The sequence below is a fragment of the Streptopelia decaocto genome (assembly GCF_964273445.1).
Source record: "Streptopelia decaocto genome assembly, chromosome: 5".
NCBI classification, from domain to species: Eukaryota; Metazoa; Chordata; class Aves; order Columbiformes; family Columbidae; genus Streptopelia; species Streptopelia decaocto.
This window is the reverse complement of record NC_138659.1, coordinates 36767854-36783766: the sequence shown is the minus strand read 5'-3', so window position 1 is coordinate 36783766 and position 15913 is coordinate 36767854. Positions and strand designations below refer to the sequence as shown.

General features: G+C 41.7%; 1 protein-coding gene across 1 annotated transcript in view; it reads left to right on the top strand.

Moving 5' to 3' along the window:
• Positions 1 to 15913, top strand: part of PCDH15 (protocadherin related 15) — a gene marked incomplete at its 5' end in the record, with an annotated part of 282792 nt that overhangs the window by 171867 nt on the left and 95012 nt on the right. Inside the window, 2 exons of the mRNA XM_082054177.1 lie at positions 32 to 337; positions 1443 to 1667. Coding sequence (XP_081910303.1) covers positions 32 to 337; positions 1443 to 1667 — 531 coding nt within the window. The remainder of the gene's footprint in view (positions 1 to 31; positions 338 to 1442; positions 1668 to 15913) is intronic.

Here is a 15913-nt window from a genome sequence, read left to right as displayed (position 1 = left end):
ACATGGCTCTGTTTTCTGGGGTTTTTTTTAGGCTACAGACCCAGATGCCGGTGTAAACGGTCAAGTTCATTACAGTTTGGCAAACTTCAAGAATCTTTTCCGAATCACATCAAACGGTAGCATCTATACCGCAGTGAAACTGAACAGAGAGGTGAGGGATTATTATGAGCTCATTGTTGAAGCAACAGACGGAGCTGTGGATCCCCGCCGCTCAATGCTCACTTTGGCCATCAAGGTGCTGGATATTGATGACAACAGCCCTGTTTTTACTAATGCTTCCTACACTGTCTGTGTGCCAGAAAATCTACCGCCAGGCACAGTTTTTCTGCAAATAGAGGTAAGAAAGCATTAGAGAGTGAAGATGATGTTTCATAAATGTTCTGCAATACTAAGCATGTTTATATTTAACTTGTCAACGAGGCTGCAGTAAAAGATTGCACACTGGAGTGGGGCAAGTTATTAAACTTAACAGACTGAAAAATGCATGACCTTTGTTCATTTGGAAATATGAGCAAGTATTTAAAAAACAAGCCACAAAACCTACAGTAATGCTGTCATTTCGTGGAAAACTGTTTTACACATTTAAAGTGCCTTTGATTTGTTTTTGAAAGCTTGTTATATTGCTCCTGCCTGTTTATGGTAGTAGGAAAAGGGCTTTATCTCAACTGATTGAGACATTTAAGTCAAACCTAGATGTCTCACCTGACATTATGGTTAATGGAGATAAATAGTTGCTTCCAGAAGCAATTCATCCCATACCAAAATCATCATCTAAGACAGCTGGAGTACAGTGGGCACCTGGAGATTGTTGTCCTCTCCTCACTGATGATAAGATACTCAGACAAGTGAGAGTTAATTGTTCAAGGATGAGACAGATCTCTAAAGACAGCTGAGATTCACTTCCCGTGAGCAGTCAGCGTATCCTCCTGAGGTTTTGCTCAGCATCCTTTAGTGAGAAGAATCTGTCCTGAGACAATTTCAACAAGGATGCTTTTCTCTGAATCTGACTGCAGATAAATCTAATGTCAAATTACAGCTAAAGCAATCACGTAATATTCCTTATCCTGATGAAAATGAATATTCTTTGTCTAAATACCGTTATGTGGGGTGGCATTAAACATCCAGTGTCCTCTCCCTGGCAGTGGCAGCAGCACATGTCCTGTGAGGAGAACAGGAACAGGCTGAGCTTCCAGGGACTCCTGCCCACAATATTGTGCTCATTCCATGTGGCAGGTATCTCTGGATTTTATAACCTTAAGAGGCTTTGTCTTCCTCGTGTTTGTCCAGTAGTATTAAGTACATAAAATACTAATAGAATAATACAATGAAATTAAATTGGTTTGCAGCAGTTTGCTTTTTTATGTTCTTTAAATCTAGTAGGGATTTTTTATGAGAAAGTATTTTGTTTTCAAGTACTTTTTTTTCTGTATGGTATGCTCCAGGCAAAGGATGTTGATCTTGGTTCTGATGTGAACTATCGAATAAGGACGCAGGAAGCACTACAGTATTTTGCACTGAACAAACACACAGGCGAGTTATCGCTTTTAAAGTCCTTGGATTATGAATCATTCTCTGACACAGAGGCAACCTTCACGTTTCTTGTGGAAGCCTTCGACAGCAAGGGCACTATGCCTCCCGGCCTCGCCACTGTCACCGTGAGAGTCAAGGTAAGAGGAATAACTTGTCAGTTGAAAACATCCTCTCTTATTTGGTACAAGATACTTGATGAACCCTCACCGGTGTCCTGATGAAACACCAGAGCGTGATAGCAGCGTGTCTGCTTTCCTGCTTTTTCACTTGTATGAAGCTGTTGCCTTTTTCTGGCAGCAACTTGTTCGGTTGAACATACACTTTATAACAGCTATAGTTACTTGGCTATATGCAATTACGTAGCTAAATCTTGAATAATAGATTTACGAAGTACAAGAATACTTGAGACATACATAAATGTTTAATCCTGTAGAACCCCTGAAAGGTTGAAATAAGTACCTAATGGAATTGTTTGCAAAAATGACACCATCACGTTTTAGTTAAAGCTCTCATAAATTGTAATTTTATGAACCATTTGGGGGTACTGAGTGCTGATGTGGCACACCACGTCCTGTGTTGCCCAATCTGCTGCGTGAAAATACAGAGCTGCAAAGGAACAGGCTTATTTAGTGGTCTTGCACAAAGAATTATTTTTAGGCAGCATCACCTCTGGGTTTCAGTTATCTCAACAGTATTATGGGGATAATGGCCTTCTCTTTGGTAACGATCCACAAATGAAAAGCGTTTGCAGCTGAAACATTAGCACTTACCTGTCTTAATTTGGTTGATGTACTCATGTTCAAGAGTAGAGGATATTTTAGATGCTCTAAATGATCCCTCCTTGCATTTACAGAGGTGCGGTTGTGGAGCCAGTCAGTTGAGTCCTTTTGTGCGGTTCTTTCATATCTGTTGACTTTGTCAGAGAGGAACTGTGACCTTTGGGAGAGAAGAGAGTTTAATTACTTGTATTTTAGCTAAGAAGCAAAAACTGTAGCGGGAACAAAATCATAGCTCATAAATGTGAACATCGTATCTGGCAACTTCAGTTTAAATGTGAGTCTGTGGAAAGTATTTAGCACACATGAATCAGTCTCAGGTTCACAGGATCACAGAATGTCGGGCTGGAAGGGACCTCGAAAGCTCATCCAGTGCAATCCCCCCATGGAGCAGGAACACCCAGATGAGGTTACACAGGAAGGTGTCCAGGCGGGTTGGAATGTCTGCAGAGAAGGAGACTCCACAACCTCCCTGGACAGCCTGGGCCAGGCTCTGCCACCCTCACTGGGATGAAGTTTCTTCTCGTATTTAAGTGGAACCTCTTGTGTTCCAGTTTATACCCATGACCCGTTGTCTTACCATTGGTTGTCACCGAGAAGAGCCTGGCTCCAGGTGTGATCTCACCAGGGCAGAATAGAGGGGGAGGAGAACCTCTCTGACCTACTGACCACCCCCTTCTAACCCACCCCAGGTACCATTGGCCTTCCTGGCCACAAGGGCCCAGTGCTGGCTCATGCTCATCCTGCTGTCCCCAGGACCCCCAGGTCCCTTTCCCCTACACTGCTCTCTAATAGGTCATTCCCCAACTTATACTGGAACCTGGGGTTGTTCCTGCCCAGATTCAAGACTCTGCACTTGCCCTTGATCTATTTCATTAAATTTTTCCCTGCCCAACTCTCCAGCCTGTCCAGGTCTCTGAATGGCAGCACAGCTTCCAGTGTCAGCCACTCCTCCCAGCTTGGTGTCATCAGCAAACTTGCTGACAGTCACTCTATTCCCTCATCCAAGTCAGTGATGAATATATTGAATAATACAGGCCCCAGTACTGACCCCTGAGGCACTGCACTAGATACAGGCCTCCAACTGGATTTTGCCCCATTGACCACAACTGTGGCATCTTTCCTTCAGCCAGTTCACAGTCCATCTCCCCAGACCAGTTTAGCTGCGAGAATGCTGTGGGAGACTGTGTCAAATGCTTTACTGAAATCAAGATAGACCACATCTACCGCTCTGCCATTATCTGTCCATCTCATTATGTCTTCATAAAAGGCGATGAGGTTGGTCAAGCACGACTTCCCCTTGGTGAAGCCATGCTGACTGCCCCTAATGACCCTCTTATCCTTGATATGCCTTGAGATGGCACCAAGGGCAAGTTGTTCCATCACTTTCCCAGGGATGGAGGTGAGGCTGACCGGTCTGTAGTTACCCAGGTCCTCCTTCTTGCCCTTTTGAAGACTGGAGTGACATTTGCTTTCCTTCAGTCCTCAGGCACCTCTCCTGTTTCCCAAGACTTGGCAAAGATGATGGAGAGTGGTCCAGCAATGACCTCAGCCAGCTCCATCAGCACCCGTGGGTGCATCCCATCTGGATTTATGGATGTCCAGGTTGCTTAATTGCTCCCTAACCCAAGTCCTCATCAGTTGAGGCAAACTCCTCCATTGTCCTGCCTTCCTCTGGGGCCTCAGGGGTACAGGGCTCCTCTTCCCCAGTGGATTCCCCTCCTTCCATGATCTGTACCCTCTCCTCTGCCACTTGAGCTTACCCAGCAGTTCCCTGTTTAACCACGCAGGTCTCCTGGCTCTCTTCCTTGACTTCCTACGTGTCGGGATGCTCTGATCTTGAGCTTGGTAGAAGCAGTCCCTGAATGCTAACCAACTGTCTTGGGCCCCTTTACCTTCAAGCAGCCTTGCCTGTGGGAGTTTGGCTCACTGTCTATCTGCAGCTGCTGTGAATTGCCACATGATTTTGAGTAATTCTGTTTGTCAGTCTCTACTGAGCTCAGAATTATGTAAGGGACAGTAAATGTCTCCAGTTATTAGCTTTGATGACAACATAAGGTTTCCACAACACCTCTCTGTCTCTGCAAAATTTCTGACCAAGGTGCAGGTCACCTGTTTCCTAATAGTCTAATAACTCTTTCCCAGCAGTTTGTAAGTCAGTTGAAGAAAAATACAGCTTTGGACATCATTCCCTGAGCCTTTTCTGTTACTCTTTTAAGGAGAAAGTTGCTCAAACCTGTATTTTTCCTAGAGGAAACTTTTTCCCAGCACAATGAATTTTTGAAAGAATTGTTTGGGTTGTTTGGATGTTTTTGTTGCCTTTTTTAAAGATACTTATTTTCAAATAGGATTGTGTTCAGGGAAAAGCTGTAGTCTGCCTCAAAGGGCTGACCCAGCTGCCTGGTTGTATGTTTATATTGTAGCATTAATGACAGGGCATGGGGGAGTAATAACAGTTCAACTTGGTGGCCTTAGTGTAACAGCAGCCTGTGTATTTTCAAAGGGAATAGGGAACTTAAAAAGGGATCAAAAAATAGGTTTCTTATTTTCCTTGAAACTCTTCCCGCATGTGGGCAACAAAAAGGAGCATGGCGATACTAGTTTGGAAAAGCTGAAATACTGGGCTGGAACCCGGAGTGACAAATTCTGCAGTAAAAGGTGTGAGGCTGGCGACAGAACAGGGCCTGAAAGAGTGAGGACAAGCAGCTTATATTTTAAATGAGAGAGAAAATAAATGAAAGAAATTATTAAGTGACATACTCAGTGACAGGCTGACTTTTGCAACAGATCAGCAGGCATAATTAAATATTATATAAATTGCTGAGGGTACTGTGTTGCTTAGGTTCCAGCCTTGAGTGACAGGTAGTGTTTTGAGTGGCAGTTGAGAGAATGGGGGAGGACTTGTGGAAAACACATTTTTAACTTCTTATTTTGTTGGGCAGATATGATTAATGTCAGATGGTAGAAATTTAGAACCTTGGTCACAAGAGAAATCTAAAATAGAAAGAATGTTTTAATTTGAGCTTAGAGATGAACTTTCCAGATACAAAATTAAGAGGGGCTGGGGGCAGGTGGAGGTTGAAATCAGAGCTTTGAGAGATGACAAGGATCCACAAGAGGACTCATTGAATGGTTGATTGAAGAGACAGAGCAGCAGGAGAGGGGTGCGGAGTCTTGGAAGCCAAGTGAGAACAAGGAGAAAAGCAAATCTCAGCTGTGGAAAAAAAACCAAAACAAACCAGAAGGAAAAAAGTGTGTTGCAATGCGGTTCGGTGTGTTCTTCATGCTGTTTTAGGGCATTGCTAAATAGGTAACTCCTGGTGACCATGTTCACTGTTTCATTTGAATCATTTATAATCAGTTAGGATGTCTGCACAGGGAATTGGAGGAGTCCTAAACCTCACGATTTCTTCCAGAGCACCTGCCAAATTAGCGCCTGTGTACAGGGGCGGGCTGCTTCTGCATGAGGATGGAGATGGAGCTGGTCCCCTTCAGCCTGTCTTGTGCTCCTGTTCGGGGACCAGGAGCTGGATGTGTCTGATTCTGCTTAGTAGTAAATGTGTTTTTGTTTTTACTTTATTTAGATGGTATTAGAATAATTATTTTATTGCAGTGTTTGTGACCCAAATAGAGAATAAACCAAGTGCAGATACGCTGTAGGCCCTAACGTAACAGTTATGTGTATTACAGTCACTGATAATACAAAACCAAACTAGAGAAAACCCAGCAGCAAGCATTCAGGCAGTAGTGGGTCCAAGGAGGGAATTCCTGCAGCCATTAGAGTATTCAGTCCCTGGAATCCTCTGAGCATTATTTGTATTGCACAGGTCTCCAAGTCCGTCCTTTTGGGCTTGGGCTGCTCTGTCAACCTTTGTCATTTTTCACAGTCCAGCTCTCAACCAAAAGCCTTGTAATTTTTACTGTGTGGTAGGATTCTGTGGAGCAACTATGGACATCTGATGGTTTAATACGCCATTTATGTGATATAAAACTGCAGGAGCAGCAGTGCACTGTACCCATAATCACCCTGGTCACTGTGGCTTGGAGAAGGGTAGATACACACAGCGACTTTCCCTAGACTCTTGCTTTGGTGTGACAAGTTGCAAGTAGTTTGTATTAACCTTCCCTGAACTTGATCAAAACACAGATTGCATAGCAGAATACTCACTGCAGGAAAAAAAAAAAAAATAGCTTAATCTGTACTGCATATCAGTATTGAAATCCAGTATTGGCCTCTGCTGCAGCCAAATGGCCCTTGACATTCTGTGGAGATCTTACAGCTCTTTCTTCGAAGAAAGCCAGAGGTAAACGACTGAATTGTTACATACTTTCTGGTATTATTGAGGAAGAATAGTAAAAGTGGCATTGACTTCTTCTTGCCAGAAAGATGCAAACCGCCTCCAACAGCCTGAGATTTTTCTTATTTCCCTAGGTCTCAGGTTCCTCTTGCTGCTTGCGTAACTCTAACCTGAAAGTAGTAATGAGTCGTTTTGGGGTGGCATAGGAGATTGTACAACTGTTCATCCCGAGTAATTGATGACTGTAATCTGGTCTGTAATCAAGGACACAAAACTTTTCATTTTTTTCTGGTTTATATAGATGTAATTATACAGGATAGACACAGCAAGTTTTATCAGCCTTCAAAATGTAGTTTAAGGGATAAAAACTTTACCCACTCCAAGAAGCAATTTCTGTGCTGGTTTTCAGTGTTTTGCCCCTGTCAAGACATAATTTCTCTACCTGTCAGAAGGGCAGAGATTCACAGTCCCTTGGTGTCTGAGGGGGCCGAACGGTTTACTCGGAGTGCCTGTAGTGCATCTTGCAGTACACACAAGCATCCCCTCACGAGACGAATCTTTCCCAGTATTGGAAGAAGCAAAATCATTACTGTTCAAATGGCGTGCTTATTATTAGGATTTAGCATTTGGAAACAATTACTATGGTAATAGAGCTGTGTAACAGAAACAGGACTAGCCATTTTCCAGTTTAGATTGCAGTTAAATGAGAAATGTGTTGCTAAAGGCATATTATAAGAATTTCTGTATCATGGGGCCTGTAAGGTACTTGTATATTTTATGTCGTGACCTCGTCTTATTACCAGCATTATTTTTGTATTACCTTATATCTTTATTTGTTAGAATTGCTTTTTCTCCTCTTTCTGTGTTCCAGGATTGGTTTCCTTTTTAGTTTTTCAAGTAGAGTAGTAGTTTAATGAAGCCATTATCTCTGGTTGATGACTCAAAGTGATAGAGCAGCAACAATAAGTAAAGACAGATCTGTATGTTTCTAGCAATGCCATATTACGAGACTGCCTACCAAATATTTCACATAATTTCTACCACACCTCGATGCCAGTGGACTGTTACAAACATTATGCAATGAATTTCCAGATTTAGTAAAACTGACTTTACCCATGAACCTCAAGAGACATATCGGTATCATCAGAGAGTGCACAAACTGTAGCTGTCAGACTAGTTTCTCAGAAGAAATATGCCCTTAGGTGATGCGATTTATGCTTTAGGTGATGCATTATATGCATTGATTGGTACTTATTGTGGGGGTGACTTTGAATCTTTCATAATTACTAGGGTAAGTCTTCCCTTCCTTGAGAACTTTCCATAAAAGAAACAAATCAACCACGCAAAAATGTGTAACAGTCAAATCTTTATTTCTGGCCTGATTGCTCTGTGTTGTCCTTCCTCACCATGACCATTCTCGTGGTCCCTCCTCTTCAAGTTGGGAGCAAACAGTGTGATCTCGGTTATAATGCTGCTACAGTGCAGAGCTCCAACCTGCTTGGACAAGAAATCTCCCTTTACTTATCTGACACCCAAACCTTGAATTGGAACAAGCAGAAGTATGATTGGTCTGCTCTTCTAGAGTGGGAGGGTTAGAAGCAGCTCTGTGTTTGTGGACTAATCGCTTTCTCAAACCAAACAATCAGAGCCAACATTATGCAAAGCAAATGAAGGTGTGTTGGAGAAAGGATGCAGGAACCCAGCATTTGAGACGGCTGGAATAAAGTGTTTAAATAGCCTCGTGTATGTGTAGCTGCCATTGCTTTCCCTTCCTGCATGTACATCCTAGAAATTCACACCAGTCTTGTTTCTAATGAGCAGGTGAGCAGTAATACATCATTGCTTCATTAAGCTGGAATTTCATGTTATAGTGAGATTTAATTGCAATAATGATGAAGATTTTCTGCCAGAAATTATACAGGTAATGAAGAATACATGGAAGATAAAAGACATTAGTGAACCAGTTAAGGTCAAACACGTCATCAGTTTATAATATGTCAAAAATAAAATGGAAGTTATGTTTTTTTCAGTAAATTTACGTCCATGAAGTTAATCCTTACTTTCTATCATGTAATGAAAACCATTTCCCATTTAAAGAATTAACAGGGCAGTCCAGCACAGTGGCAGCACATAACTTGAAAAAAAATGAGCTGTATTCCCTCCAAAGCAGAACTGCTTATTTATCTGTTTTTCTATTGGCATTAATGGAGTAACGGGCATGGTGTTGGAGCATGGTGCCAGTAAATATATTTTTTACAATCTCAGCTTATCTGTTCAGTCATCTACTAGTCATTTATTACCTCATATATTCCACTCTGAATATTGTCTCTTAATTTATATTATGAACTACTTTAGGGCTTGCTGAGCACCGAATATGAAGAAGAGGCAGTTATACCTTGTTAACAAGCCTGTATTTTGCATAGCTTCAAACAGAGAACCTTGTGCAAAGAAGCACTACACCCAATTAAAGATGAAATTCAAAGTGCTGCTTCATGCAGTTTGTCATGTTATCTTGCCAGCACCATCACAAAGATTTTGAATTTGCTCAGATTTACTCAACATTAGCTTCTCTAACCTCAGGCCTTCTAAGTCAGTCAGCGTGGTTGATACATAAATCTAAAATGTATTTCAAATACTCGTGGCACAGGTAGGAGACCAAGAGATTGCCTAAAGAATGGGAAGGGACTTCCAGTTCTTGCTGCTCCAGTATCTGGTGAATTTGGCTGGTGCTATATACTGTGCCATGGAATGAGTTCACTTCTTCCACCCTCCAAAAGCTGCATTTTTCCTGAGTCACAACTTTGAAGGCACTCTTTTACATATGGAATTTGAAGTGGAAATAATCACAGTAGTTTTCCATCACATATATGATTATTGGTAATAAAATAAACTTGTTATTGCATTTGTAAAAGGAGCAGTTTTAAAGCTAGGGATAAGTGAGGTAAGTGCTAAGTCTATTTTTTTTCTGTTACTTTTATCATATACATTAAGAAGTATAAATTGTTCTTTTTTCACCTTCTTTGAATAAATGACAGAAACTGACTGATGAAAGTACAAATTACAGAGGAAACAAAATTGCAGATATCTTTAAAAGAATTATTTTACCTCATAGGTGGTAAGCCATTGTACAGTTATTCATTTCTAATCCCTTTGCCATCGATTTGAAAGGCTGGATATACTTGGCCGTGTAATATTCTGTTACTGTAAACCACTCCACAGAACTCTCTGGGTAAATTACAACAAATCACTCGTTTAAGTTAGTAATACCAGTCTTTTAGCTGAAGGATGAGAATTTTCTTGATGTCTCAAGACCCTGGTTGTTGTCCCGGTCCTAGGTAGTGTGTTCACTGCCTACAGTAGCCCTTTAGGGGATTGTTAGTGGCTTTTAGGGCCTGGAGTATCCTCTCGGCTTTGCATGATTGTGTAGCGAAAGAATAGATACACACATGCATGATAATACATATATATATATATATATACACATCTGTCTATCTATCTATATATCTATATATCTCCATCAGCTCTTGGCTCAAATTAAAGATCTGTGGTTGTATTTCCTGCAGCAAATGACATGGTAGGAGCTTAAGGGAAGAGGAAAAAAAGTTAATCTAGTAAAGGGATTATAGTTAAATAACATTTTGGTTTTCTGAATGCACAGCTCGTATTTTCAGTTGTTTCAGTGCCAAGTCTGTGACTCCAAATCCAGAGACTTCGTTTCAGAAGAGCTTTAAAACTTATTTTTAGCCTATCATGTAATTTAAGATGACTATGACATGAAAGCGCATGAAATTTGCATTTTAGTATTTAATATTACATTTGTACATTTGTCCTGTACTGAACAAGGTTGATTAGCATCACATTGCAAGGCTTTGGAAACTTACTAAGTTTAATAATAGAAATATAATCAAGTGAGGATTTGCAGAAATTGAGAAATTACAGAAGGAGCCGAGTGGCTGTTAGCAGTTAACATGGACCAGAGGAACGCATGGTGAGAACGTGAGGCATTCACAGATGCTGCCGCTGAAATGTGGTGATGGTACAACAGATCTCATCGCGTGTGAACATCAGTGAGCACCGTGCTGGAGGGGTTTCTGCCCTCTTGTAACCCTCATGTGGCATTTGCTTTAAAGCTGAACAGGAGCCCATTGCAAAGCATACTTGCAGCAAAATTAAAGCACTTGCTCGCTTGGGCCCAAAAAGTGTTTTGTTAAAGGGCAAGGTAAGGCCTTGCGGCAGAGGTGAAGTTCTGTGGGTGCTTGTTACAAAGGGCTCCCTTCCCACTTTGCTGTTTTTTTTGTGAACTGGAGAGATTGAAAATGACTGTGAGACAGTTGTGTGAGCGAGGCTGCTCTGTGCGGAGCGTCTGTCCCGGGAGCCCGGCCAGGAGCCAACGGGAATGCGGCCAGAAGCAGGGCTGGTGTCCCCTGCTGTCACTGGGGCAGGACTGAGCACCCAACTGGGCTGAAAGGGGGCCCTGGCCCCAGGGACAGGGTGTAGAGGTGAGGCTGAGCTGCTAAGGGCTACAGGTGCCCTTTGGGCTGTGATATCTTGGGGCCTTCAGTGAATTTTTAATTCTGTTTATTGAGTAACAAAATCTCTCAGAATTTTATTCTTTTTTTAATAATGCGTTGAGTGACATCTTTCTGTGCTTAAGGAATGCACAAGAGGAGTAATGATTTTCTAGTACGGTGATACCAAAACACTCCTTTCCTGCATGGATATAGGAATAGAGGGATGTTAAATGTGCCCTTGGAAGTCCCCAGGCCGCAGGGGCTTATTAAACACTTGAAGGCAGCTCAGATGGGAAGGCACCAGCTCTGGTAATGTGCACGTAGACTTAAGTGGCAGATGTTCAAAACAAAGTGACAGCAGAAGACTACAGATACATATGTACAGATGTATATACAGATACATATCTGTAGTTGTAGAAAGAGATTGGGAAGGTTTGAAAATTTCAGTGTGTGACATAGGCTATGCTTTGAAGTAAACTTTTTTACTTTCTCCCTTTGTGAGTTTTATTTTATGTACATTTAACATTAGTGGAAGGAGGGATCACTTTAAAAACACTTTTTTTCCTCCTATTTATTACACTTGTGATAAACGCCGGCAGACTGCAGAAGGAGCTGTAAATGCCTAATATGCATTTCTTAGCTCGGACACTGTTCAGTCATGCTGATTTTTAGAGCGAAGGAATGTTGATTTCCACTCAGATATAGTTAACTAGAAACCTTGCTAGCAGCAGGTATAATCAAATAGCACACTCCAGAAGCGGCAGGAAAAACACATGGATGTACTTACAAACGCTTTATGAAACGACTTGCAAACCAAGAAAATGTAATGTTAATATTTAAGAAACTAACAAACTTAGTAATTTTGTCAACAGGTCAGAAATAGGAGACTAAAACTATTTCTTCATAGGCTTGTAGAATCTTTATGATAAGATAGATGCTTTTGGCTTAGCAGGTCAAGAGAGAGGCAAGAAGGGAGGCTTTGTGCCAAATTGTATTTGTAATGCAGGTTCCCCAGGCAGGAACCTCGACAGGTGCTGTGGTGATAATGTGAAAATCTTCTGAACAGTATGATTCTCTTAGTGGTCTTGATAAATCAGCGATATCTGTGATTTTGGTGTTCTTTGACAGGAGTTTATCCCTCTGAAACTGCTCAGCAGATTAATAATAAGATTTTGCTATTATGAAATAAGACTGATTTTATAAGCTCTGAAAAATCTAAAACCTGGATGAGTAGATGTGTTGATTTTTGTGGGTGTTGGGGAGGAGGAGGTTCCCTCCCATTTGGCAGGGCTGCCCTCTAGTGCACTGCAGCCTAAAGGCAGCAATTCTCTCAGCGTGCTAACAGGGCTCCCTTTGTACAATAAAAGGGCATTTTCACAAATTCTGACATGTGAGATAGATATAGATATGTACACATGCATATATTTATGTGTATATACATATGTTTATCAAATATATTGGAGTGTCATCTGGAGTAGCTTCTGTTTGTGTAGAGATAACTGATGAAAAATTAACTTAGGTTTTTACTCTTTCTTTTTGTCTTACAAAACAAGATTTCTACCAAAACACATTTTCAAAAACAGTGATTATTCCTTAGAAACTCTTTAGGTAATAGGGGTAATATTCAAATTAGACACGTCTGTCAGTCGTTTTAAGGTTGCATTTTATTAGTGGAAACATGATAAGAGTAATGAGCTGCAGCTGTGGTTCACTGGAGGGAGAAGGGGCCACATCTGTGTCTCATCACAACTGCCCTGCTCCCCGCAACCAGCAGAGAGGAGCTGCAATCCCAATGCACCTTCCTCCTTTAGGCAGGATTTTCCAAATATCCTGGGACAGCCAGAGCAGCTCGTGCTGCACTTGACCTTCCCATCCTCTGCTGCTCAGGTTTGGGTTTTAAAGTGTGGGATTTTATTTTCACGCACCCTCCTGGGTCCTTTGGGGGGTGGATCTGTGGGATCCATTGTGAAGTCAGGGTGGAACATTGGGGCTAGTGCGGTTTGTGGTGAATGCTGGTGACTCCAGGACCCCAAGGGCTGAGCTGGGGTCACTCTGCTTGCTGTCCCTGCATGTGCTTCGGGTGAAGGTGAGTGGCAACCATGGTGCAAGGAGGAGGGCAGACATTAGAATCCGATTTGTGCCCTTCCCAGGTTAGGGAATGAGGAGAAAGAGGGGACTATTTCACCCAGATGATAAATGCTTATGTTCTTAACTTACTGCAGTACAAAAGGTCTCTTGGTGTTCCCAGAAGTCAAAAATATATTGAAGTTTCTGAAGTCCATTTAAGTTTACAAGTTAATTTTATACTGGGAACGCTGTACTGCAGGTGTTTTTCTTCTGCTCTAGTTGTGTATTGCCCTCCCACATCGGTGGTCACCACCTGTTTAGTCTTAGTACATTACAGCTAGTGAGCGTCTTAATGATTTTTAAATTACATATTGATTTGCTCCTTAATGCCTTTCCTCCCCCATGCGTTGTTTCTCCTTGTTGGCATTCCTAGATGACTATCTTAGTTCACCAACATTTTTTGTTCAGCATTTTCATAATCTTTGCAGACAGGTCAATATTTGTTTCCTACAAACCTTTTGCTGAATAACAGCCCTTGAAATCTTTTGAGTGAGATGTGTGTTGTTCAGAGGGTAAGGACACTGGTCAGGAAGAAGGATTGCTCAGGTGCAAACGGTGATGTCTGACTCGATAAATTAGTTGGCACCAAGAAACATCTTATTTCGTCTTTGTTTGCCTTTGAAGGCACTAATGTGGATTCCCAAGAACATTTGAGCATCTCTCCCATATTGTGCTTCCTTCATGCTTGATTCTGAATCTTGGTGCAAGGCAAAGATATTAAGGATCTGGTCCTGCTTCTATGTGCTGCCTACTGTGAGCAATGTGAAACAAACTCCAACACAAAGTGGCAGATCAGGAGTATCTATGCTAGGGCGAAAGCTTTGGGGGGTTTTATGCTTTGACTTTCACTCTGTTTTGTAAACAAAGATGCGTAAAAATATAATAAACCTGCAGCTAGATGAGCAGTGACACAAAGGCTGGTTTGTATTTCTATACATATACGTGGCTGCTACTACCTTATTGTCAAAATACACAGCCCAAGTATTTAGAAGTGAGATATACAGAGAATTACTTACCTATCTTTTCAATGTACGTATCTCTGTGTGTGTCTGGATTTGTGTGACGGAAGCAATGGACCGTGAACAGTTTTAAGATGCTGCAGTCTGGCCACAAGAGCACGTGTAGGTTCATGCCCCAGTTTTAAAAGGTGATTACGCTACTTCTTACTGCTACTGAGTTACTGCCTTATTCCTACCCCGTGGTTCGGAATTGCACTCATATGCTGCATCCATTTCTATGCACAGTCAAGTTTAGCGGTATTTAAGCAGAAGCCATCAAGTATAGAGTAATCTTAAATTATTTAGCTGTGCAAAAACATGTCTGTCTATGTCTTTGACCTTCAGTCATGACAGAAGCCCAGAACTTTCTCTAAATGTTATCTTTTTGCCTGGAGTCCCTCTGCAATGAAAACCCAAAGAGTGTTTCTCTGCATTTATCAGAAAACGCTGAACAGCACTCACTGTTAAGTCCACCTTGATGAGGAAAATTGAACTTGATTACAGGGGCACAGGTTTGGAGGGTGGGATGGCGCAACTCATGCCCATGATTTCTCAAGCTTTTTGCAGGAAATACAGAGTGTGCTTGCTTTCTGTGCCATGGCAAAATCAGATCTAGACTGTATTCCATCTTTAGTGGTGTTGCTTTTTGCCAGAAAAATCAATAATTTCATTTTGTGACCTTTTTGGTACCTTTAATTGCCCCTAAGATGTAAAGAGAAAAGATACCAGTTGAAGGAGATGATACATGAATTTCTCCAGCATGTCTCTAACAAAATCTCTACTTACTCTATTGGGAATTGCCCAGAAGAGTCACTTCACCCCCCAAAAAGCCCATATCCATGTAATCTGCATGTTTTGCATGTAAACCTTCTGCCTGCAAAAATCCCCATTCTCTTTCTAGCAGTTATTGATCATGGACATTTGCAGTGAGCACATGAGAGCTGTTCTGCCTAGTTATGACTGAAATATTTGGAGTCTCTTCAGTCAGGCTGGCCAAGGTTTATGAGGCACAATTGTGCATAAAACTTGTCTTAGAGGAAAGATAAGCTAGAGAAGCAGGAGGCTTTCTGTCCCACTTTATGCTTTGCTTTGTATTCCCATGTATTTTGTACTGATCCATGTATCTTGAAAAATAGGTGTGTTAAGTAGGATGACTGAATTGTTTTCTTTAGCAGAGGATGTGGTGTATCATCTATAAACAGGATTATGCTTTCCAGTACCTTAAGTCACAGATTTTCAGGCACTAAGGTCACATAATGGTATTAAAAAAATAACACTGTGGTTCTCCCCAGCCGTCTGTGAGCAAACAGCCGAGTGTGATCTCTTGCAGCTACGCCGAAGCAACAAGACCCGATGTGGCTGTAGATTTGCAGGTGCACAGAGAGAGATGGATTCACATGAAGCAATAAATACAGGCAAAAGGCTGGATTCTTCCTGAAACTTCACCTGCTTCATGGGAAGCAGAAGCTGCAAAAACCCCATGTTATCATAAGCGTAGTGTTGGATTGTTACCTTGAGGAGGAAACTTCACAAGACAGAAAGTGTCTTCTCTGTGTGTCCCACTGGAAAACTTTTAGGCTCTATGACCCAGAGCGGTTCCTGATTTACACAGTTGTAAGGCCTATGCATGCAGTGTTGTATCACATTTCTCCTGTCACACTGGAGTCTTAATA